This window comes from Anomaloglossus baeobatrachus, chromosome 3, assembly GCF_048569485.1.
Source record: "Anomaloglossus baeobatrachus isolate aAnoBae1 chromosome 3, aAnoBae1.hap1, whole genome shotgun sequence".
NCBI lineage: Eukaryota > Metazoa > Chordata > Amphibia > Anura > Aromobatidae > Anomaloglossus > Anomaloglossus baeobatrachus.
Genome location: NC_134355.1, coordinates 299,618,435 through 299,645,458, shown reverse-complemented (window position 1 = coordinate 299,645,458; position 27,024 = coordinate 299,618,435). Strand labels below are relative to the sequence as shown.

The 27,024-nt window shown below is 42.2% G+C and overlaps 1 protein-coding gene across 50 annotated transcripts in view; it reads right to left on the bottom strand.

Annotated features, from left to right (window-relative positions):
• The window catches only part of TRDN (triadin), a 1,152,170-nt gene that overhangs the window by 142,365 nt on the left and 982,781 nt on the right, over positions 1-27,024 (bottom strand). For 48 of the 50 annotated variants that reach the window (XM_075339946.1, XM_075339974.1, XM_075339964.1 and 45 more), the window contains 3 exons: positions 25,552-25,596; positions 10,697-10,744; positions 6,693-6,737 (listed from right to left, as the gene is read on the bottom strand). In XM_075339946.1, coding sequence (XP_075196061.1) covers positions 6,693-6,737; positions 10,697-10,744; positions 25,552-25,596 — 138 coding nt within the window. The remainder of the gene's footprint in view (positions 1-6,692; positions 6,738-10,696; positions 10,745-25,551; positions 25,597-27,024) is intronic. The other 2 variants (XM_075339967.1, XM_075339976.1) reach the window with 2 other exon arrangements.

Below are 27,024 nucleotides of genomic sequence, written 5' to 3'. Positions count from 1 at the left end.
CATAGTGCTGATGATGGGAAACGAGTCGATGCCAGCGGCGCAGGTGGATGCAGGTTATGCTCACCCACTGGGCTGCGTTACCTTGACAGATGCAGAACCACAGGCTGAATGTAGGTGGTGGGTATCTCACAGATGAAGTACCATCATTCAGCTACAACCAATGGGAATACACCGCACCCTTTTTTAGGCCCCTCCTGTCTGCAGACCACTGCCAGACAAAGCTATGAATCTCTTGTTACTGTTACCCCCAGTTCAGTTTTATGAGTTTGTGTGCTTGTTACCTGTGACTACTTTTCCTGCTTGCTGTTTATGTACCTCGTTGGCCAATCCGAATTTCACCTCTGCTTGTTTTCTGATTAAGTCCTGGCCATCCCATTCTGTTCCTCTTCCTCAATTAATGTTTTGACCCTGCATGACTACTATTCTCTGGAACTGCAGCCTTCCACAGGTATTGATCAACTTGGGCCCTGTGTAATTCCAAATCACTGTATAGGGGTTAAAGGGTTTCAGGGTTCTGGGTGTCCAGCTTGGTGAGTGGCTTCCCTCTAGCCTATCCTTTACAGCCCATCTGAGTGTGTCGATCCAGGCATGTGTTACACCGTGCCCTCTGCAGAAGGCCATGTAGGCCGGGATAGTGTTTTAAAAATTGCTGGGCAACCAGGTTCAACACGTGAGCCATACAAGGCACGTGTGTCACATTGCCCTGAAGAAGGGTCGCAGACTGGTTTGCATCATTGTCGCACCCGACCTTCCCTGGCTGCTGGTTGAGTGGAGACAACCATTGATGAAACTCAGTCTCACTGTCCAGAGCTAACCGTCCACAATTCCTCAGCGGTGTCTCACATTTCCCCTACATTTCAAAGTAAATATTTGACCGCCTGATGGCCTTGAGCTCTGCTGCCAGCATAGTAAGGAGGTGTGTGGGATTCCTTGGGCGCAGTTACAAGGAAGGGTGGACTGACCACACAGGGTTTGTGCCGAGGTGGAGGACCCACACGAGGTTGAGGAGGCAGAAGCAGTGGAGGAACTTGTACATACAGAGGAAGGATTGACACACAAGTCGTGGGGACGGCAAGACTTGTACAGCAAACCCTTCTCCATCTCTCACCATAGTTACCCAGTGCCCAGTCAGCAACATGTAACTCCCCTGTCCATGCTTACTGGTCCAAGTATCTGTGGTGAAATGCACCCTGTCACACACAGAGTTTCTCAAGGAATCGGTGAGGTTGTGTGCAACCTGCTGTGGTAGCGCGGGCATGCCTTTCTTGGAGAAGGAGTGACGACTGGCCATCGGCTCTTGGGGCACTGCAATGGGCATAAGGTCTCGAAAATCCTCGGTCTCAAAAGGGTGTAAAGGCAGCCTTTCTGTTGCCAACAAGTTGCAGATGATGAAACTCAACCTCTTAGTCATGTCATGCCCTTCAAAAATCATGTAAAACACAGCGAGAGGACTCCAACCACAGTCTCCCTCGTTTCCACTAATTGGCCACACACACCCCACTTGACTGACATCACTTGACCCCCCTTTTCAAAATGAAAAAGATGCTTTGCATGAAGCACTCTCAAAAATACGCGTGCCTTTCACGTCCCCTGGATGACCCAGGGGAAGAAAAGTCCTCTGAGAGCCATGACTTGTTCATCTTGGTTCTTTTTTCAAAAGCGAGGGGACTCCAACCACAGTCTCCCTCGTTTCCACTAATTGGGCCACACACACCTCACTTGACTGACATCACTTGATCCCCCTTTTCAAAATGAAAAAGATGCTTTGCATGAAGCACTCTCAAAAATACGCGTGCCTTTCACGTCCCCTGGATGACCCAGGGGAAGAAAAGTCCTCTGAGAGCCATGACTTGTTCATCTTGGTTCTTTTTTCAAAAGCGAGGGGACTCCAACCACAGTCTCCCTCGTTTCCACTAATTGGGCCACACACACCCCACTTGACTGGCATCAGTTGACTCCCCTTTTGAAAAAGAAAAAGATGCTTTGCATGAAGCACTCTCAAAAATACGCGTGCCTTTCGCCTCCCCTGGCTGACCCAGGGGAAGAAAAGTCCTCTGAGAGCCATGTCCACATTGTCAGTGGACAAACACGTGTGCTTATCTGCCAGCAGACCCCCATCAGCACTGAAGACAGGTTCCGAGAGAACACTGGCTGCAGGACACGACAAGATCCCCAAGGCGTACGTGGCAAGCTCAGTCAATTTATCCAGATTGGAAGCCTAAAATGAGCAAGGCTCAAGTTGCACAGTAATGGCATCGACGTTTCCTTGCATATATTCATATATCTGTGTGTCCTCCTCTTTTTCCTCGTTACGCTGTTTTGTTTTCGCATGAGAATTTGTTCTTGTCACTTTCTAATGTGTTTGTGTTGTGTTGTGAGTTGTTTGTCACCTTTTGGACACCTTTGAGGGTGTTTTCTAGGTGTTTTTATGTGTTTGTGAATGCCTGCCATTGTTTCCTATGCAGTTCGAGTTCGGTTCGGTGAACGTTCAACGAACCGAACTCGAACGGGACCTCCGTTCGGCGAACCGAACTTGAGCCGCACCACGACCGGTTCGCTCATCTCTACTTATTATCTCTATTATGTTCATTCAATCACACAAGAAAATGTTTAAGTGAAAGGCAAACAATAATTTTGCCCAGTTTAACAATTTAAGCTTTCACCAAAATGTGCAAAAAGGTTAAGTTTTTCAAGAACTATTAGTTTTATTTGCCATAATCAATATATATTAGCATAGATTTGGCTTATTTCCTACGACGGGTAATTATGAGTTTTTGGTGTTGTAGAACCTATTGGGTAAGTTTTATTACTTGCATTTTTTTTTTAATGCTTTTTTGATTTGTGTCTTTATGGTGTTTTGATGCTACAGTTTTTGTCTCTTTGTGTGATTGTCATTATGTTTTAAATAAAAAATCTTTGTTTTGAAATCTCTATTATTTGGCTTTGCTAACATTTAATTTGTAAAGTCTTATGTGGATTAGTTACATTTTTAATGTGTTTTCCCAGCAGAAATGCACTAAAAATTAATGATGGGTGAGCAGTACAATGCTCAGTACTTGTAATGGTGAGTGAGCACTACAATGCTTGAGAGCTCGTTACTCTAGTTGAGCTGCTGAGATGCTTGGATGGGCTCAACTTGAGTAACAAATTTAATGGAAGTCAATGATTGGTCAGTTCGGCTCACCATCAACATACAGCCAGACATACACATAGCATTTCTAGCATTTCTAGCATTTCTAGGTGAGGGAGGGATGGAATTTTTTTTGTGTTTTTTTGGACATTACATCTGAAAACGTTTTAGCTCCAGTAAGAGTCATTCAGAGACTGCAAGTGTCACTCACTGAGGTGCCTGTTCCCATCAGTCAATGAAGTGAGCCTGTGCTTTGTGTTTAACCCCTTAATGACCGCGGGCAGTAATATTACGTCCTAGCGGTCATAGTGTTACAGCCCACGGTCTGCCGCCGAAAGGATGCCGCGATCGGCGCACATCTCAACTGATTTTCACAGCTTAGATGCCTGCTAGGCACAAGCAGAATTGTTATCTGCTCGTGCCGTTTCACCCCTTAAATGACGCTGTCAATATGTGACAATTTGACAGCACCATTATAACGGCATCAGCGGTAAACATTTACTTACTGGCTGATACCGGAAGTCACGTAACGTGATCACGTGACTTCCGGTAGTTGTCATGGTAGCACAGGGTCATGTGATGACTCCTGTAGCTCACGTGAATTACTTTTGGTTTCACTCGGCCCGGAGCCGAGTGAAGCAGAAAATTAGCATATTTGCTGTTTACAGCTGTATTGCTGTAATCAGCAGATATGGCAGAACGATCGGATTATTGATCCATATAGCCCCCTAGGGGAACTAGTAAAATAAAAAAAATAGTAAAAAAAAGCTTTAAAAAATTAAAAAAAAACCTAAAAGTTCAAACCACCCCCCTTTCGCCCAATTGAAAATTAAAGGGTTGAAAAAATAAAAAATATACACACATTTGACATAGCCGCATTCAAAAACGCCCAATCTATCAAAATATAAAATCAATTAATCTGATCAGTAAACGGCATAGCGGCAAAAAAATTCCGAATGCCAAAATTTCGTTTTTTTGTCTCCACAAATTTTGCACAAAATGTATTAACAGGCAATCTAAAAGTAGCATCTGCGCAAAAATGGTACCATTAAAAATATCAGCTTGAGACGCAAAAAATAAGCTGTTACTGAGCCATAGATCCCGAAAAATGAGAACGCTATGGGTCTCGGAATATGGCGTAAAATGCGCACCACTTTTTTCGGTATAATTATACCGAATTATAATTATAAAAGTAAACCTATACATGTTTGATGTCTACGAACTCGAACTGACCTGAGGCATCACGCCCACACATCAGTTTTACCATATAGTGAGCATAATGAATAAAATATCTCAGATACAATAGTGCTATCTCATTTTTTTCCAATTTTCCTGCATTTTGAATTTTTTTGCCGTTTTCCAGTACACTATATGTATACATATAAATATAATATAAATATAATATAAAACTTATTATTTCATTTAAAAGTACAGCTCGTTCCACAAAAAATGAGCCTTCACATGACCATATTGATTGAAAAATGAAAATTTTACCTCTCTTGGAAGAAGAATGGCGAAAAAAAAACGGAAAGCGAAAAATCGGCCGATCGTACAGGGGTTAATGTTTCACGAATGACACATCTGAGCACCCGCAATATTCGGCTAAGCATCATGAGTCCCCAAGTCCCCAATGCTCGATTGAGTACTGATCAGTGCGAGCACACTCACCCATCATTGCTAAAATTGAATTTATGTGCCTAATGTAATTCTATGGGGAAAATCTGCACATAATTCACAGTGTACTCACAAAAGAATTTGACATGGTACCACAGGTCAGTTTACGCGGCATAAAAAAATTCATTGGATATTAGATTTCTATAAATCCCATTCACTTTGTTGCAACTGTAAAATATTGCTTTTTTTATGCAGTGAAAATAAGTGGTGTTTAAGTAAAATTAATTTAAATAGGAAAACAATTTTTGGCTTTTAATAAATCAAGTGCAATTTTGATTAACTACTCACTTCAATAGAACAGATATGAAACAGGCCAGTCTTAATGAATGTGGGCCATTGTCTGCAGTAAATGGCAGTTAAAAGGAATCTACTGTATATCTATTTGTTTCTAATGTGAAATAAAGTCACCACATTTAACTTATCTATTATTACAGTCCATCAATGACTATATAAGCCTCCAACTCCCCCTGCAAGTCTCTCATGATGCATGCTAATCAGCACAGTCCGCTCGTTGAGCATCGGTGGTCTGGAGACTGCACCTACTCAAATTACTATCCTCCTCTGTTGATTGATGAGGATGATGCATCCTACATCATCCATAGGTCCTTGCCAACCTTATTCCTGAAAAACAGAAGCACAGACAGACTGCACTGTCCTACAAATGCACATGCGACGTACTTTCACGTACTATACTTTTAGTTAATAGATGCTGGCGCAGTACAGGATTTTGCTATGCCCTTTACAGGGCAGAATACAGACTAAAGGCCCCGTTACACACAACGACATATCTAACGATATGTGGTCGGGGTCCCGGAATTCGTGACGCACATCCGGTGTCAGTGACGTCATTGCGTGTAACAGCTCCGAGCGAGTGTTAACGATCAAAAATACTCACCTTTTCGTTGATTGTTGACACGTCGCTCATTTTCTAAATCTCATTGGTCGTTGTGGACGTAGGTTGTTCGTCGTTCCTGAGGCAGCACACATCGCTACGTGTGACACCCCGGGAATGATGAACAACAGCTTACCTGTGTCCTCCGGCAACGAGGTGGGCATGTCGTTAATGCAGCTGGTCACCGCCCCTCCGCTTCTAATGGTCGGCCGCTGTGTGACGTCGTTGTGACGGCGCACGAACCTCCCCCTTAAGGAAGAGGTTTTTCGCCGCCCACAGCGACGTCGCTAGGAAGGTAAATATGTTTGACGGGTGTTAGTGATATTGTGCGCCACGGGCAGCAATTTGCCTATGAGGCACAAACGACGGGGGCGGGTGCTTTCACGAGCGACATCGCTAGCGATGTCGCTGCGTGTAAAGCCCCCTTAAGTGCACAGATCTGCACTTCAATTCCATGAGTACAAGGTTTTCCGTGTTCTGTGCATCATGGAAGATGCATTATTGACATCAGTCATGGCAGGAAGATGACAATTCTGCTGATACAGTAGGCACCAGACCCCAATGCTCAGAAGACCTGACCAGGCTGATTACCATATGGTACTGGAAACTTCTAAAAAATACTTATTGAATTGTGGAGGGGAAGATGGGGCTTATATATAGATAATAAACCAGTTTAAAAGGGGGGGGGGACTTTAATTTATGGTGACAGGGTTTCTTTCCTCTGCAATCTAAATTTATCTCTGAAATATTGTAATGATTCAGTTAGGTGTATACAGCTTCATGTGATCACATACAAACCTTATGTCTCACTTCTCTTTTGTAAAGTTTCTTTTTTAAAAAAAAAATTACAATGGAGCAAGAAAAATAGTTGTACACATCCTTAAAAACATTAAATTGTATTATTCCATTATATTTACCAGGTGGTGTTATATAAAATCTTTGCTTGTATTATTATATCATATTAAACTGTTGGCTTTATATAATTAATTACGGTACCTTTCTTTTGTTGCAAAGGTTCTCTTTCAACCTTTTGGTCTGTTTCTGTAAAAGATGGCATAAAATATACTGACAATGTGCAATAATACAAGCAATAAAAGGTAATATTGTGGTACCGTGTTAGCCAGAAAAATCAATTGAAATACTATGTCCCAAGAATGACAAAAGTATTTTAGGAGTGATACCTTTATAGACTAACCAGAAAAATCTAAATTTTTCTGGTTAGCCTATAAAAGTATCACTTCAAAAATACGTTTGTCATTCTTGGGACATAGTATTTCAAATAAAATATACTGTGAATAGTAAAAATATTGTTGCACAGAAAAATTAATTTCCTGGTATTATTATTTGTAATATTTGCTCTCACCCACACACAACATCTTACAAAAGGATATAACTGAAACTTTTCAACATTTACATCAACAATAGTTTAAAGTGAACCTGTCAGGTACAATATGCACCCAGAACCACAAGCAGTTCTGGGTAAATATTGCTAATACCTGCCTAACGATCCCTGTATACACTAGTATAGATAACGAGATCTTTAGAAACAGTATTTCTAAAGATCTTATATCGCATGCTAATGAACGAGGGCAATAGCCCCAAGGACATTGCTTCCCTTTCTAGTCGCACCCATTAGCATGTTAGTACATCCCTGTGGGCGTGCTAACATGCTAATCAATGGTAGCATCAGAGGAGATCTCACTCACCTCTCTGGCGCCATCACGTCAAAGGCTGGATTTCAGCTCAGGGCGAATGACCCCAGAGTTTGGGTCATGCGCACTTTGAAACCGGGTGTACGCATCCTGACTTCACACTGAAGTAGTACAAATGGCCCGAAACTCCGGGGTCATGTGCACTGAGCTGAAATTCAGCATCAAGCGGTGATGGTGGTGGAGAGGTGAGTGAGCTCATCCTCTGAAGCTACGGATTCATTAGCATGTTAGCATGCCCACAGGGACGTACTAACATGCTAATGGGGTGACTAGCAAGGGAAGCAACGCTCTTGGGGCTACTGCACTCGCTCATTAGTATACAATAAAAGATCTTTAGAAATACTTTTTCTAAAGATCACTTTATCTATGCTGGTGTATACAGGGACGGTTAGGCAGGGAATAGCAATATGAACCCAGTACTGCTCGTGGCTCTGGGTGCATATTTTGCTCTGACAGGTTCCCTTTAAGTCCCTAATCATATTAATAGTTATGCTCATTACGTTTTATTTATTGCACTATTCTTATGTTCATTTGTGTATAAATATGTAAATTTTCTGATGATGTGTTAAAGCAAGCCTAACGAAAAATTGATGGCACAGTTGTCTGGAACCCTATGGAAGTAATGGCATAGTTCTCCAATGGTTAATTTCCTTATTTGTTGGAAAGGTACAAAGAGTACAGTATATATTGGCTCCTCATACTCCATGCCGATTTCCTCAAAATACAGAGTACCCCAAAGCCTAGTACTTTCCCCAATACTGTTTGCAATTTACATGCTACCATTAGGCAAAACAGTCCACAGCCATGGTCTTGCAAACCACAGCTATTCCAATGATGCCCAATTATACTTGCCATTCAAGTCAGTAGTCACCGACCAATTCTGTGCTATAAATTTCTGCTTAGTAAATCTACAAAAATGCCAGCTCCTTAAAACTGAACCCTGACAAAACCGAAATTCTTTTTTTTTGAAGATCAATGCCTAACAAAAAAATGAAATCCTTAAACCCAAACACCTTTGTTCCAGGGAAAAATCACTTCTAAATACTCAGAACAGTTACACATTTTGGGTGTAGTTATTGACAAGGAACAGTCATTTATAAACCTAATATTATTAAGTCTTCAGTTTTTTATACAAGAAACATTGACAAAATTAAACATCTTATTCCTCTAGAGAAATTATCAATACTAGTGCATGTCTTCATAACCTCCCAGCTAGACTCAGATAATGCTCTATGGATAGACCTTTCAGACAAGGCACCAGACTGCCTTAAATAACTACAAAATACTGCAGATCCGATGTTCTCTCCAGATGGCAGGATCAAGCAAGATTCTACCTTACCTGTTCGAGTGGTTATTCCTGAGAAATTTGATTTGCAGAAATGTTATTATCCAATATCCAAAAGTGAAATATCCCTTACTATGCTTTTTCTAGCTTAATATGAAGGACAGTGCAGAGTCAAGGGTTATTCTGTGGTAGTGGGCATCTGGTACAGTGGAAAGCGTGATGTCATTTATTGTGATAGAGAAATCAGGTAGAGGAGTTAGGTGAGATGGAGGAAAGGTGATGAGTTCAGATTTGCCCAATTTCAGCTTGAATAAGCGTGATGAGAAGAAGGAAGATATGACTGATAGACACTTTGGGATTCTGGACAGTAGAAAGGTGAGTAAAGAGAACTGTCTAGTTGTGGTAGTATGTCATTAGCGATTTTGGTCAGGGCAGTTTCAGTAGAATGGTGAGGACAGAAACCAGAGTGGACGTTGTGAAAGAGTGAGCTGGATAAGAGGTTTAAGGAAAGTTCAACTTGGAAATGTTGCTTGAGGAGTTTGGCTGTGAATGAAAGCAGCAATATGGGATGTTAGCTGGACATAGTGGTTGGGTCCACAAATGGCTTTTTGAAGATAGGCATATTAAAGACATTTTTGAAAGCAGAAAGGAAGGTACTAGAAGTTAGCTATAGTTTGAAGACATATTTTAGGGCAATAATAAGCATCGTAATGAGGTTGGGGAAGAGGTGGGATGGGATTGGGTTAAGTGCACAAGTGATGAGGTGTGATTTTGAGAGGAGATGAGTAAGTTTTCCTTCAGTGATGTCAGGGAGGAAGGTTATGGGGGAAGAACAGTAGTGTGTTATACAAAGGGGTTGTGGCAATCAAACAATAAGACTTGCCTTGTTTGGTTGATCTTATTTTTGAAATATTCTGCAAAGTCTTCAGCAGAGATAAGTGAGGTCAGAAGGGGCAATGGTGGCTTTAGTAGGGAGTTAAAAGTGTTAAACAATTGTTTGGGGTTGTGGGATAAAAAGATATGAGGGTTGTGAAGCGTTCATGTTTAGCAAAAGTGTGGGCCAATTTGAAAGTAAAAGTTACTTTTATGAATGTTGTGAATTTGTCTTGTGAGTGTTTTCTTCAAGTGCCGCTTTGCAACTCTGAACACTTGCCAAAGCATATAAGTGAGGTTTTTGCACCAGGATTGTCCATTGATTTGTCACGCTCTGCAATGCAACCAAGTCAATAACTGATATGAGTGTGGTGTGGTGTTGTATAAAACAGTGGCACAGTCTGTATTGGGGAGTGAAGATATGGATGACAGAGGTAGAATAGAGTTAGAGAATGTGTGAATGTATTGATTTGTGAGGTTTCTGCAGGGGAGTGCTAGTTGCTGGACATGTATGGCAGGTGAGGAGGATAAGGATGACAAAGTTAGTAGATGATGGTCACATAGGGGAAAAAGAGAGGTTGTGAGGTTAAATAGGGAGCAATGATGGGTGAAGATAAGAGCTAATGTATGTTTGTATGTTTGGGTCGCTGGGGAGATTACTGAATAAGACGAAAGGATGAAGCAAGCAACAGGAGTTTGGCGGGTGTCACTAGGGATGTTGAAGTGACCCATAATGATGATGGAAATGTCAACAGACAGAAAGTGAAGAAGCCAGGTGGAGGACTGGTCAATAAAGGCAGTAGCCAAGCCAGAGGGGGTCAGTATATGATGGCCACATAGAGGTTGGAGGGACAGTAGATACGGACAGAATGCACTTCAAAAATGAGTGAGGATAAGGGACGGTAGAGGTGTGATTGAGTTGAAGGTTTAGTTGGTAGATTACAATGATTTATGTAATTGCTAGGACACATTAGTACCTGGTAATTATAACATTGTGTTATATAAACACTAATTATTATCTAGTAAATTTTGCATGTAAAAAACAATAGATAAATCATTTGTTAGAAAATAGACATAAAAACTTGAATTGAAAATTTACTACATTAGATATTAGCTTATCTTAAACTTACTTTTTTCTGGCTCTATTAGTTGTTTTCTGAGCATTTTCACAGGTGGTTCTAGAAAGTAAAACACGTTTGTAATATATTGAAAATGCTGTTCCTTATAATTACAATTAGTGACCATTTCATACTAATATTTTTATATTTAAATAAAGTGTTTTAAGATTTCATTCATTATTTTTAATGTTTGTGATTTCAAATGTTGAAAACTTTTTGTTAATTAAACCAAATAATAACATTCTGTATCTTCAGAAAAAAACAAATAACAAAAGAAAACATCAATGAACTGTAATTTTGCAGTTCATAAGAGTAAAAACTACTCCTACAGGCTTAAGCTGCAAAAATATATTTTATTACCTTTTATTACCTGTTTCAACTAGGGTTTTGAGGTGAAATTCCTGTTTACAAAAAAAGGCAAACAAAATGTTTGCCAGGAGCATGGTCTAACAGCTGTTCTGTCAGTGTCAAACTGAGAGGCGTAATGCTTGTACATGGCAATGCATTACACCAGCGATCAGACTAATTAAAGTTAATATCCCATAGGGGTACTAAGGAATAAGGGAAAAGAAAAGTAAAAAAAAAAAATTGTAAAAATATTTTTTAAAATTCCCAATTAAATAACAAAAAAATGAAAAAAAAAAATTCTACCAATAAACATACAGTATATATTTATGTAAAAACAAAAATAAACAAAAAAGGACAAATATTTGGTATCATGCCACCCAAATGTCACGATCTATAAATCTGTCATACTAGTTAACCACTTCAGTGAACACCGTAAAAAAAAGGGCAAAATTTAAGCTTTTTCATCAAACCGCCAGAAAAAGTAGAATAAAATTGGATGAAATGTTAATATAAGTGAATATAGTATCCCTGAAAGGGTTTTCTTGTCCCACAAAAAGTAAGCTGCCATACAGCCCCATCATCGGAAAAATCGAAAAGCTATAGCTGTCAGAATATTGGGATGCAAAATATTTTTTGGCTATAAAATTGTTTATATTTTGTGAAGGAGGCAAAACAAAATAAAAAAAATAAAAAAAACATATATAAAAGTGGTATCACTGTAATTGGACTTACCCAAGGTGTAAAGTTTACCATTTTTACTAAACGATGAATTACATAGAAACAAAGGGCATATTGCTGGTTTTTGTTCATTCTACCTTCCAAAAATCAGAATAATAAGCGATCAAAAAATCTTATGTGCCCAAAAATTGTATCTATAAAATGTCAACTCATCCCGCAAAAATCAAGCCATCAAATGACTGTCGACAGAAAAATTAAAATATTATAGCTCTCAAAATATTGTGAGGCAAAACTTTTTTAAAGTGTTGTTTTAGTATGTGTTAGTAACCAAACATAAAATCCTGATATAAACCTGGTATTGCTGTAATCGCACCGCCTTGAAGAATCTTATCACTTATGCCAATGGCATAAAAAAAAATAAATAAATGATTGACGTGCTATTGATTTGTTTGTTATGCCTCCAAAGATCACAGAAAAGCTTGCATTTATCTTGCACTCTATGCTGAGAGCTTACACCAGGGTATATGTGTAAATCTACAAAATACAGGATTTTTATGGAACCCTGACAGAACATTCATTATAATAAGGTAGATGGAGACACTATACACTCTCTTATCTATAATCCAGAGATGTCCGTCTTTTTAAGCGTGGTGGGGTATTAGCTCTTGTAGGCAATGGCAAAGACACCATAAAGATTCACACACAGGTTCTCAGTCCAAAACTTAGTGTTTTATTCATACTGGTAGCAAACAGAAAAACACAGTCTTACATTAGATGGATATGCAAACCACTCCGTTGAGGTATGTTAATCCCACAAAACCTATTTCAGCTTTCCAGCTCAAACACCAACCACGTTGAGGAGATAGGGCAGTCTATTTATGCTGTCACAATTGTGCACCTGTGCAACTCGGACAGTACCCCAAAAACTCAGAATAGCAGAGAAGGTCAAGGCCAGGGTTTGACCCTTTCCCTTCTGCTCACCAGTGCAAAAGACGCTTTCTAGGAGAAATATATCTCCCATCTACCACCATACTGCAAACCTCAAAGTAAATGCTAAGCGTGCTGCTCAGGATAAATGTCATCCAAAATGTCATGTTAAATGTTCCCAATAAAAAGCTTCAACTCATTCCATGATACAAGAAAAAACAAGCCACTTGTTACGGGGGGACTGGCGGATTAGCATAAAGGTGGTGAATAGCCCAATCGCTGGGTGGCTCCAAAATATTATGAGCCTGATCCAAGTTAAATGTCACTTGGACCAGGACTATTTTGAACCCTGTTAATGCCACAGGGTCCACACACCCAAACCAGGACCTCCCCTGTTAGCACCACAGGAGTCCTGGGGTACACTGTCCGATTTCATATGGGGCACACTGGGAAAGTCGGCACAGTAGCAGTCACAGCCCAGTTAACTCCACTGGGCTACTACAACAGGACTGGAGTGATAGGAGGGGAAGCACGGCACCTAACTTTAATGTGCTGAGTCACGAATCTTGGTGTGACAGGCACCAGACGCCTATCCCTACCTACTGCTTCTAGAAATGCTGTCTGTAGGCCACAATGTGGCTCTAAACATGAGGACTTGTGCATAAGAGCAAGTACATATGAAGACTGTGCACCATCCTGCGGTCTATAGGCTCTTTTAACACCTAGGGTCCACCCCAAACCCAGTGTGAGCCACAATGGTGCCTCCAGGGGCCAATAGCGGAGTGTCACATCATCAGTGATGTCACCAGCGGCCTATCCAGAACTGTCATGTCACTGATGACACAAGCACAGCACTGCCCCAAACACCCTACCAGTCATCGTCTGATGACCAATGATAGGGTGCCAGGTCATGGGGCGGGCCTCTGTGAGCCAGTCTGGAGTGGCCACATCATCAGGACACCTGACGCTATCCAGCCTATCAGGGCCTGCCACCTCATAACAATGCCCAATAAAGTCCTTACCAGATTTAGCCTCCGATGCACTAAGTGCCTGAGAACTTAGCATCAGGAATGGCACTATCAGGCTGAGCATGGTCACTAGGTGAAACACTGGACATAGGCTCTGGCTGGGGCAAATTGGCACATGCATATGCCCTTGCCGCCTCTCCACACTTAGATGTGGAGGAAGAAGTAGCCAGCTGGAGGACCCGAGGCATGGCCAAAAATGGCAACCGGCGCCTAGGTGTAGCAGGGACCACAGCAGGCTGCTTGAGGCTACGGCTGCACCGATTTATAACATCTCCATTCAGGTCTGTCATCTGTCAATGAAAATATAGGGGGCTTCCATGTTATTGCTAACCCAAAGTGAAAAATTCCATGGCTTTCCCCAAAAAGAAATCCAGCAAAATCTGTGCACCCAAATCCAAATGCTCCTTTCCTTCTGAGCCCTACATCTAGCGTCCACATGTTTTGCATTTCTGTAGTAAGAATAGCCTGCTTAATTTATGAGGTTTTATATCTCTGGAAGCACAAGATCAGCAAAATCTATGGCCACTACAATGTACGGGCTCTACAATGACAGATTTGCAATTTTCTCTCAGCATCAACCATTGCTGCCTGTCTCTGGAAAACACTCATGGAGTCAAAAAAGTCACTACACTTGTGGATAAAATCACAGACGGGTGTTGTTACCAAAATGGGGACATCTGAGGAAGTATTCTGCTCTTCTGGCACTTAGGGGTTTTGTATATGGAATCCGCAAGCTATTCTAGGAAAATCTGTTCCAAGGGTAAAATAGCGCTCCTTCCCTTCTTTGCAAGTCTGGTTGTGTGGCTAAGCAGTACTGTACAGCCACATATGGGGTCTTGCAATGCTCAGCAGAAATTGTGTGACACATTTTCCATTATTACCCTTTTTCCTATGTTAAAATGTAAAATCTGGGGCTAAAACAAAATTTTGAGAATGTAGTTGGGTTTTTTCTCCATCCAATGGTATAAAATCATGTCATTTCAATTGATCACTGCACCAGTAGATTCATTCATTGACAGGTGTATTTTGCAAAATGAGGCCATTCATGGGGGTTCGGCTGTTCTGGCATCTCAGGGGCTCTGCCAGTGGGGCATGGCATTGACAATCCAGATTAGGAGGAGACCAGCATCCGCAGATAGTATATTAAAATCTTTGCTTTATTGTTCCATGAGTTAAAACAGACACTGTCTGATCTACGCATTTCAAACAAAAATCGTTCTTCATGATTGCTTCTATTCAGGAACCGGCCTGATATTTTTCCATGCACTGCACCTTTTGAGATATCGTATCTACTATGGTGAGCTGAACTGGTCTCTTGTTTCTGTGTATGGCACTGACAAACCATAACAGCAAAATCTAAACTATAATATGGTAGTCCTTCCCTTCTGAGCTAAATAATGTGCCTAAAAAGTAGTTCGAGATTTCATGAAAGATATTGGAACCCAGCAATACACAACAAACTGTGTGGTCCATTTTATTCCTATCAGTGATTATAAAAATTAAAGACTTGGGGCTAAGAACATTTTAGAGGGGACCTGTTAGATCCTTCATTCCCTCCAACCCAGCAGCATTTATAATTGTATGCCCAAATTTCCTGCCTAACCAACCCTATATAATGCTATTAACTAATATGAATGTAAAAAAAACAAACAACATAAACCTTGTTTTTTATATGCTAATGAGGGCCTTGACTAGTTGAAGAAGTATTAGTTTCCCAGACCAGTTGGCCCTCTTTCCGTGTTATCATGCCCGTGTCAGAAGCATGGTGTATGCTTCTTGGCTTCATTAGGCACACTGCACATGACCGGTATTTCAGAGCTCATGTACACATCTTCTGAACTTATGATCATGCACAGTGCGCCTAATGAAACTGGGTAGCGTACACTTGGCTTCAAAGGCACACTGACAAGCCGAAATGAGCTTTGCACATGAACAATATTTTCAGGAGCTGGCAGTAAAGCCAGCTTGTGGAAATCATGTTATCATGCCCACAAGGGCATAATAACACGGAAGGAGGATGGACTAGTCTGAATAATACCCCTTCAACTAATCTAGGCCCTAATTAACATAGGAAAAGTAAGGCTTATAAGTCTTTTTAAACCTTCATATTAGTGAGTAGCATTATACAGGGCTGGTTAGGCAGGGAATTTGAGCATACAGATATAAATGCTGCTTAGTTGGAGGGCATCAAGGACCTGAAAGGTTCTCTTTAATGGTAAAAATGTAATTAGTCTTTTTCACCACCCAATGATATAAAATTCTGTGAGGCACACCGGGTATCAACATGCTGACTGCACCCCTAAATGACTTCATTAAGGTTTGTACATTGTAAAATAGGGTCACTTATAAGGGGGTATGAATCTCTAGGAGAGTCTCAATGAGAGAGCACCTTAAAACTATTCCAACAAAATCTGCAAAGCTTTGCTCTGAGCTTCAAAAATTGTTTTCAACCACATATGTGGTATTGGCAAACTGAGGAGAAATTGTGCAACAAATTTTATCATTCATTTTCCCATATTACCCTTTTTGAAGTATAAAAACTTGTAGCCAAAGCAACATTTAATTAAAATAAAATGGGAAATTTCAATTTACTCAACTAAATGCTATACAATTCTGTCAATATCCTGAGGGTAAATAATACTAACTACACACCTACATAAATTCCTTAAGACAGAGTAGTATTTTCCAAAATGGGGTCACTTGTGGGGGTTTGTGCTGTTTTGCCATGTCAAGAGATTTTCAAATGTGACATTGTGCATGCAATCTATTCCGGCCAAACTGGCGCACCAAAATTCAAATATAGCTGTTTCACTTCTGAACCCTGCGATGCACCCAAAAAGTAGATTTTTACCACATATCATCATGTGTATACAGAAAAAATTGTACAAGAAATTGTATGGCCCATTTTCTCCTGTTACTCTTATGAAAATTAACAATTTTGGGCAAAGGTTTTTTGGGAAAAATTGGAAATCTCAATGTTCCAACAAGCTCTGCCATGTGCCCAAACAGCAGGTTTTTTTTTACCACATATGGGGTAACGGTGTACTCAGTAGAAATTACAAAAAAAATGCATAGTCTATTTTTTTGGTACCCTTGTAAAAATGTAAAATTTGTGGCAAAAAGCAAAATGTTTATGATAAAAATGTATTTTTTTCATTTTCACAGCTCACCGTTATAAAATACTTTACAGTACATGTATGTGCAATGTACACTCACCATACCTCTGAATAAATTCCTTCAGGGGTAAAGTTTCCAAAATGGGGTCACTTGTTGGGGGTGTTTCAACTGTTTAAGCACACCAGGGGCTTGGCAAATGCGACATGTTTTGTTTTTTCTGACACGTTGGCCCCTGAAAGTCCCTTCAACTGGTGGTCCCCAAAAAATTGATTTTGTAAATTTTCTTGGAAAAATTAGAAATTGCTGATAATCTTCTAACCCTTCTAACTGCCTAATTAAAATGCTATTTAAAAAATGGTACGATGTAAAGTAGACATGTAGGAAATGTTATTTGTTAACTATTTTGTTTGTCATAGCTCTAGTTTAAGGACATAGAAGTCAAAATTTTGAAATTTTTAACGTTTTTTCTCAAATTCTGATATTTTCACAATAAAATCCAAACATTTTCAACCTACATTTAAGACTACTATGAAGTAAAATGTGTCACTAACAAAAACAGACTCAGAATCATTGGGATATATTGAAGCGTCTCACAGTTATTAGCAAATAAAGTGACACTGCTCAGAAATGTAAAATTTGGCCTAGTCAGGAAGGTGAAAATAGGCTTCATCGGTAGCTAGTTAAGGGTCTATTTTAATGAATGACCATGCCTTTTAATGATTGTATGGGAGGGAACAGGCTACTCTTTAGGTATTCTGTGGTGCAAATCAGCGCCGCCATAGCTGCAAGCAGCCTGCTGCAGTTCCTACTCCGCCCAGGTGTCGGCCGCCATTTTTGGCCGTGTCTCAGGTCGTCCAGCTGGCTGCTTCTTCCACCATGTCTAAGTGTGAAGTGGCTAGGGCGCATGCACATGCCAATTTACCCCAGCCAGAGCCTATGTACAGTATTTCGCCTAGTGAGCATGCTCATCCTGTAAGTTCCATTCCTGAGGCTAAGTCCTCAGTTCAGGCTACTGAACATGCTCCGACAATTAGTGCGAAGAGCCTGTTTGCTCAGGTACTTGGACTTCGTTCTGTGTCCAAATCCTTTGTTGTGCCTACTGAGCATGCTCAGGCTGATTGTCTTATTTCTGAGATTAAGTCAGTCGTTCAGGCTACTGAGCATGTTCATTCACTTAGTGCATCAGAGGCTAAGTCTGGTAAGGACTTCATTGTGCATATCCGTGAGGTGGCAGGCCCTGATAGGCTTGATAGCGTCAGCTGTCCTGATGATGTGGCCATTCCGGACTTGCTCACGGAGGCCCACCCCTATGAGCTGGCACCCCATCATTAGTCATTAGACAATGACTGGTAGGGTGTTTGGGGCGGTGCTGCCTTTGTGTTATCAGTGATATGGCAGGTCTGGATAGGCCGCTGGTGACGTCATTGATGATGTGGCACTCCGCTTTTGGCCCCTGGAGGTGCCATTGTGGTTCACACTGGGTTTTGGGCAGACCCTAGGTGTTAAAAGAGCCTGGAGACCGCACCATGGTGTGGAGTATTCACATTCTAATTCATGTATTGAGCTACTGTACATTGCGGCTACAGCCATTAATACTGGAAACAGTAGATAGGGTTAAGCGTCCGGTGCCTGACATGCCAAGATTTGTGACTCGGCATGTTAGGGTCAGGTGGAGTAACTGGGCTGCAGCTGCTGTGTCAACTGTCCCGGTGTCCCCCTATCCACAGATAGCACGGTGGAACCCGACTGGCGGTTGGGATATTCACCACTTTTATCCTAATCCGCCAGTCCCCCCTGTAACACCATGTTTATAGACATTTTTGCAAACAGAGGTTTAATATGATATAATAATACAGACCATTTTATTACACTCTGCATTTATTGTTAATTTCATTGCTTACTCAGTATTAATTGTTGAAGCACATAAAATAAATCAAAAATCCGAAAACCTCTTTAATATCATTCTCATCTATATCTAAAAATGCTAAGAATATTTTGTACTCTATATATATATATATATATATATATATATATATATATATATAGATATATATTGCTCAAAAAATTAACGGGAACACAAACAACAAAACAGTATTACAGTGTTCCCTTCATTTTTTTGAGCAGTATATATATGTATATATATCTATTGTGAACGTTGCTTACCGCAACCCGGGGGGGTTTACTCGCTTGCAGCGGTGGAGGGTAGCTTTGGCGTACAGAGGCAACGCAGTCTCTCAAAAATGCAGCAGTTTATTAGTAACCAACATAAACTGCCCTTCCAAATGTAACAAAGCCTCTCCTGGCTTAAAGGAAAATATAACATCCACATACCGTGGGCTTCCAGTCCAATTAAATGTCCATAGTGGATTCTCCACACTCTGGCTCCAGCCAGCGAACACAAATCACTGTGGTGCTTCCTGCAGCCTCCAGCCCTCTCCAGCCAGGCTGCAGTAGTTTCCCCCAGCCCTCACCTGGACTGATTTCCAGGAGTCTCTCTTCAGTCTTGACACAGACTGAGATCTCCAGCACACATCCTCCATGTGCAGCACTCTCAGGCTTCTCTCTGTTTCTAAAACTAACAGTCTCTTAAAACCCAACCGGACACACCCACAGGTGGAGGTATGTGATTCTCCAGCTCTGTCCATCACACTGGTCATAGTTTAAAGGGAACCTAACCCTTAATTACAACCCAAGTTCTGTGGAACTACAAGTCCCACAGTCACACCTTCAGTTTAATATCACAGGGGGATCCTTCTCCACTGCGACCATCCACAACATTGGTGGTCGCTACCTCACATATCCCCCCCTCTGTTCACACTTGTAGGGTTGAACATTTGATAACCCACAGGGGCCCTGAGACAGGGCATTAGTGTCACCTTGCCCTACAAGTCGAGAGGGCCCTCTCTGATAAATTTGAGCTTTAGCTCCTGACAGAATGTCGGTCATTGCCACCAGACTCGTCTCAGTCAACCTCCTTGTCAGGTACGCCCCCCGGTCAGACCTATCTCTCCATGACTGTCTCCAACGGCTAGTGTAGTAGCGAAAGTCTCTTCCAGTCGAAACTGTCTGGTCTGACTCCGAGCTAGCTAATCCACTAGAAGGGCTACTGTCTGGGCACCTCAGCACTGAGCGGATAGACGATCTGCTATATCTAGACCGTCTGCATTCTCTTTTTGCAGATTTACTATGGCTTGTTCTGCCATGGCGTCTTCGGTTGTCATCGCTCTGTTGGTGTGTTCTCTCAAGACCATCCTTCGCTGTAGATACATCACTCCCTTCATCCATTCCTTTGGAGTTTAGAGTAGAGGACTTGGACCATTCAGAGTCCATGCTATAGCCCAAAGTGTAGTTAGGTCTTCCATGACCTTGGTTCCTTTCATTATAGGACCTACTTTCGGTGCCAACTGAAGCAACACCTTTATCAGGTGGGCAACCCTTCTCCTGGCCCCAGCCTGAAAGAGGTCTCCACTTCATACCCACGTGATGGAGTTGTTCTGCAATATTCTGCCTTTTTAGGTTCAACTGCCTTAGTTCTTCCAGGTAACCCAGGCGGTACTCTAGTAGGACTCGTACATTTCCAACACACTCCTTTGTTCCCACAATGACACATGGGACCATACTGACTTCACAGAGTATCTTGGCTTCATTATGAATATCAATTCTCACTCTCGTCACACCGGACTTGTCAACCATCTCCTGCATGACTCTTCCATTTCTTCCAATAAGCTTCTTAACCAGTTCTCTGGGCACTTGTGTGACCTCCTCCACAAACTCCAACAACCTTCGAGCTGTCTTGACTGCTTCTGCAGTTTTCCCATAGATTCGGAATGTTCCACTGGTTTTTTCCACTTCAATAGCTGTAATACCTGGAACCTTCCTGGCTTGCTGAATGTTACTTCTCAGCGCTCTTATTGCAAGCCCAATTAATGGTTTCTTCACAACCACCACTTCTTGAAACGCTGCGGCGAGCCGCTTCATATGCTCCAATCATCTGGTGTCTTCTTCCATCTTTGTAGAGATGAGCCACTTCGTGCGAAGACACTGTAGGTGCATGCCACTCAGGATAGCCACCCGCTTCTTTGTGACATCACTTACAGAGCACACCACCAACCGACAAGACTCTGGGGCAAAGTACACTTTATAGGCTCCTACGGCCGTCTTGAATTTTTCATGTACCGCCTCACTGGCACAGGCTTTTCTCAAGTCTGCAGGGACTTCTACCATGCACGTAAAGACTGGCCGAATTTCTTTACCTGTAAGGCCATCGGACCGTTCCTTGGGTCTTCCATATCCATCCTCTTTTCTTATCACAGGCTCCACCTTTGGAGTTGCATTCTCCTCAGCTTTTTCCATAGCCTCAGAGCCTTTGAATTTTTCCTCATCTTTGGGCTCAAGATTCTCAATCTTCTGTACCAAGTCCATCTTTATGGCCTCCATCTTGGTCTTACCAGTAAGTTCAGTTAAGCTCTCAGCTGCTGATGGGACGTCTGGGCTAAATTTCCCTCCCTTAAGGGTTCTCTCAATTTCTGCAGCTTCAGCCATCTCTTGGGACTCTGCAGAATCTCCCTCAATTTCCTCTTGATTCTCTGCAACTTCAGAGGCTTTCTTGCACTCCATACCTTCAACCTCAGATTCTCTGGGTTCTACAACAGCTTTTGTGCCGTTTGCACTATTATTCACGCCAGCACTGGTTGGATCACTGGTCTGCTCACCATGACCTTTGTGGATTTTTCCTCCACCAACAGCCTCTATGATTTCTTCTCCTATAGGGTTTTCACTCAACAGACCATCAGCCTCACACCAGGAAATCATAGGGGACATCACCACTACTGTTTTGGTCGGCTCCTTTTCTGCACTTTCACCCTGCTGATTTCTGCCATTACAATGTGTCAGTTCCAGCTCAGACTCATCTTTCTTTTGCGTGATTTTTCTGTCCAACACTACATTAGCGGTTGCTATTGGCAACGTGCCTTTCTCAACCTTCTCTGCACACTCAGATTCTGGAAGGGAATCCACCCTTTTGGCAGAACTACATGACACTGTCTCTACCTGGACCATATTTTCAGAGGTTGTAGCTCGCTCCGCCTCTCTACGCCTGTTGCGCCTTCGGCGACGGGAGGAGGTTTTCCCCTGTTCGCTCATCAGTACGTCACTGTACTCGTTTGTCACTTTAGTAGAGTTAGTGTATTTACTGGAGTCATCGTCACTCGCCCTGGTGTCCTGGACTAACATGTTCCCACCTAACCAGGTGTTGGCTCCCTTTTCTGGAGCTCCTCCGTCACTAACGGTCATATTGTCATTTATTTTCTTACCCATCATGTCACTAAGTTGGGCATGTCCACCTTTTTCTTTGCTCCCCACTAACTTAGAACAGTCACCTTTAGGGGGTGCTATCTTCACCTTACCACACATAACCACCCCATAAGGACTCTTTTTAACCTCCCGCTGTGGTGGAACTTCCTTTGGACTGTTACAGCTCTTACAAAAGCACCCGGACACTTCCCCCTGCTTCCACAAGTCCACAAATAATTTAGAGTCCCAACCGATAATAATTGGGTGCTGTAAATCTGAAACTACACCAACATCATGAGAACCAATGTCCGTTTTTGTCTTAATGACCACACTGGTCATTGGGTATTCTTTATCATTATTGTGGGTGCAGTTGGCGTGGAACTTCTTTCCAGGAATCAGGTAGACATCAGATGTGGCCCTCACCAGGGTCACCAAACTCCTTGAGTCTACAAGTCCAGTTACAGATTCCCCATCCACTTCCACGGTACACAGACGTGGCTTCTAGTCAGATGGGTGGTCTATACTGCAGACAGGACACTTGCAGCATGAACACCTTTGTGCTTGACTACTGTCCATCTGCGCCACTGCACCCTTGTCTATGGGATGCTCCATCCCCTTTTGGGCAACCACCCCTTCATGGGATTCCACCCCCTTTTGGGGTTTCTGTGGCTTCCTTGCAGTGTCTTTAGACCCCAGTTCACACAGTTCCCCTTTATCTTGCTGGGCACCCTGTGTTCGTACTGGCCCCAGAAGGGAGTTTATCAACTGGTCCACTGCTGCTACATCGGTCCGCACTGACGACTCCTGCTGTCCACGCACAAGGAACTGGTACAGCTCCTCTATAGCATCCATTTGTGCACCCTCCATGCTGAAACAAGAAAACAAACAGCAGGGGCGCTCCAATGGGTAATACCCGGTGGTCTAAAGAGGGGGGAGGGGGTTAGAGAACCACTAACCTTTCCAGGTTGTACCGCCCGTACAACCAGGATCTCCAGCCTGTGGTGTATCACTGCTCACCAAACAGGGCCCCGCAATTCCGGGTTGGCCTGGAACCTCCAGTCACTGGTCTCTCGCCACTGCAGCACAGAACCCTGCAGACCCACTGATTCACCGCCAGCAGCTGGAGCACGCTGTCCCTGTTCATGGACCCGCCGATCCACCGCCAGCTGCTTGAGTGCGCCGACACGATTTTCATGGACCCGCCGATCCACAGCAATACGTCCTAGGCAGTTGCCCTTAGCAACCAGGCTGCGTTGCCCCTAGCAACCAGACCGCATGCCCGCATTCGAGACACCATATGTGAACGTTGCTTACCGCAACCCGGGGGGGTTTACTCGCTTGCAGCGGTGGAGGGTAGCTTAGGCGTACACAGGCAACGCAGTCTCTCAAAAATGCAGCAGTTTATTAGTAACCAACATAAACTGCCCTTCCAAATGTAACAAAGCCTCTCCTGGCTTAAAGGAAAATATAACATCCACATACCGTGGGCTTCCAGTCCAATTAAATGTCCATAGTGGATTCTCCACACTCTGGCTCCAGCCAGCGAACACAAATCACTGTGGTGCTTCCTGCAGCCTCCAGCCCTCTCCAGCCAGGCTGCAGTAGTTTCCCCCAGCCCTCACCTGGACTGATTTCCAGGAGTCTCTCTTCAGTCTTGACACAGACTGAGATCTCCAGCACACATCCTCCATGTGCAGCACTCTCAGGCTTCTCTCTGTTTCTAAAACTAACAGTCTCTTAAAACCCAACCGGACACACCCACAGGTGGAGGTATGGGATTCTCCAGCTCTGTCCATCACACTGGTCATAGTTTAAAGGGAACCTAACCCTTAATTACAACCCAAGTTCTGTGGAACTACAAGTCCCACAGTCACACCTTCAGTTTAATATCACAGGGGGATCCTTCTCCACTGCGACCATCCACAACATTGGTGGTCGCTACCTCACACTATCTATATATATATATATATATATATATATATATATATATATATATATATATATATATATACATACACTAGGAGGTGGCTCGATTCTAACGTATCGGGTAGTCTAGAATGTGTATGTAGGTTAGCAGATTGAATAATAAGGTAATGAATGGACTGGATGGGTTAGGTTTAATTTAGTATTCTTATAATTGTTTATTGGTTTTAAAATGACAAACAACAGAAGAAACAGTTTTAATAGATGAGTCTAATGTTTAAGGATGTCCATGGCTTGTAATGAAAGAAGGCCATGAACAGTTTAAAGTTAAGTAAAAATATGCTGATGCTGTGATGTGGCCCAATGCTGGTATGTGCCCCCATCGTGGTGCAGCCACCATCCTGACTTGTGCCCCCATCCTGCAGGGTAATGTGTGCGAGGGGCGGAGTGCGGGGGGGATGGAGCTGAGCGGGACCATGGCGCTGAGGACGTCAGTGACTGCATGGCTGGGGACAGGTGACTATCCAGGTGTGTGTGTGTGTGTTCAGTGTACACATGCGGAGGGTGGAGTGCGGGGGGGCGGAGCCGAGTGGGGTATTGTGTGCAGGGGCGGAGTGCAGGGGGGTGGAGCCGAGCGAGGCCATGGCGCTGAGGACGTCAGTGCTGGGGACTGCATGGCTGGGGACAGGTGGCTATTCATGTGTGTGTGTTCAGTGTATACATGCAGAGAGCGGAGTGCGAGGGGGGTGGAGCCGAGTGGGGTAATGTGTGCGGGGGCTCGGAGGCGAGCAGTGGGTATGTGTCGGATGGGTTTCCGGTGTGCAGCACTCACCGGGGAGTTGGGGCTCTGTGTGGGTGCAGGGAAAAGTGTCGGACATCGTCCTGTCAGCCCATAGTTCGGGCTGTTCAGTTAGCTGAGCCCTTGGTCGCAGGCTCTTTAGCGCGCGCGATGATGTGGTGACGGTTGTCACTGTAATGGCGTCATTTTGGAGCAAGACAGACAGAATAAGGCAATTTTATATATATATATGCCACAAAAGGGGCTGAATTTCATAAGAGCAAATATTTTTTCATTGCAGCCATTTCAATATTCATATAGAATGAATGGCTCATTATTACCATTTTTATGTCTGATAATATCACGTAAGTTTTTTTAGAAATCTTCCTCAATAAATTTGTATTTGCATATTTGCTTCCTTTTTTCATCTATTCAACAAGGATTTAATGTTTCAGTTTTGCATGGAATTCCATGTCCGTAAAGGATCAAGTAGAGCAGGGAAAGACATAGAAAAGAATAATATTAACAATTACTTTAAAGGCATATTATGTTCAATGTCACCTGGGAAGTAAAGGTTTTAAACTGCATGACTGATATAATCGAGAAAATTATCTCATTCTTACAATACAACCCTTAGAACGTTTTACTGGAAATCCACGCCATGATTTTATGCATGATGATGCCATAAATCAGAATGCCATGAAGGTTTAATAATTTCACTTGACAATTAAATCCCATGTATGTCATTTAAAATAACAAAGATGAGTATTATTTACCTTGCTTTGTTTCTGGAGCTTTATCAAGCTTTTTCTCAGAGGTTTCTAAAAATATAATTGGTAATAATAATAATAATAATAATAAAAATAATAATTAGTGGTGATAACAATATTATTTTATAGAGGTTCTCAGGTGCTGTAACGTTGATGGTAAATACATAGGATAGGCCAGTCATGCTTATTAATGGGTGATCAATCCTTTGGGTTTCCACAAAATCAGCACAACATAGTGATAACGTCTATTGTTATACAAGCATCCTTCATTGTAATGATCAGTAGAAGACCCAAAGGGACTTTCAAGATTCTACTATGCTAATCCTTAGCATTATGCATTATATTACAGTATATGCCAGTTTCTGAAATATGAATGTACATATAATAGATGCATTTGATATTATTGAGCTGAGGTTTCAACCAATTAAGTATTGTATTGTAGTGATGGGAATAGTGAAATATTCGGGTTTGAATGATTTCCCTCAAATATTTCTCACTAGTCACGTATTTGACATGAATAATAAACTTAATGCAAGTCAATGGAAAACTCAAATAATTTTCTGGCAAATCCTCATAGGATGTCTGGTGGGCCTGTAAAAATGCTGAAACTGATGGAAAAGTGCTGAAATTGAATAGGAACAGCATGGGGAAGATGCCTGGATGTATCTCTGAAATACAAGTAGCTTCTGGGAACAATGTTGTCAGAGTATTATATAAATTTTACCTGCCTATTGATAACCAGCACAGGTAAAGTAGCCATCTGTGGGTCCAGACCCAGCTGTGTGCTTTATCTTGGCTAGTTATCAAAAATCAAGGCTTTCCCCAGACATTTTATTTTTAATCATTTAAACAAACAATAAAAAAAACCAAAGTGGGCTCTTGCGCAATTTTGATAAACAGACAGCTGGGTTCTGGTATTCTCAGGTTAGAAAGGTGGTTATTAGGCCTTACCCAGCTTAAAATTAGCAGCCTATAGCTGCCACGCAATTGGCCCATCCATTAGATGCCCCAATTGTGGCACATTACCCAGTTCATCTTTGTTGCCCTGGTGTAGGTGGCAATTGGGGTAATATATGGGGTTTATGTTAGCTGTGATTTTAACCCTGTAACTAAAAAGAAATAAAACACAAACCCACACAAATCCTTTAATTTAGGTATTTAATAAAAAAAATGCACCTTCTTTCACCAATTTATTAACACCAAAAAATCCCTACAGGTGCAACATAATCCATACGATGCCCTATGGTGATTCCAGCTCTGCTACATCCGGAGGCCATGATGAGTGATGACATTAGAACAAGTGACCACTCATGACGGCCTCCAGGACTCAGTGAGAGCAGCATGGGAGATGCAAGAAGTCACAGAAGGGATCTCAAGTGAACTCAATGCTGGACTGTCTGACTGCATGTCAGTCCAACAGTCTGGCATTGAGTTCACCTCAGGTCACTTCTGGTGGTTCTCATGGTACCCTCTGTGCAA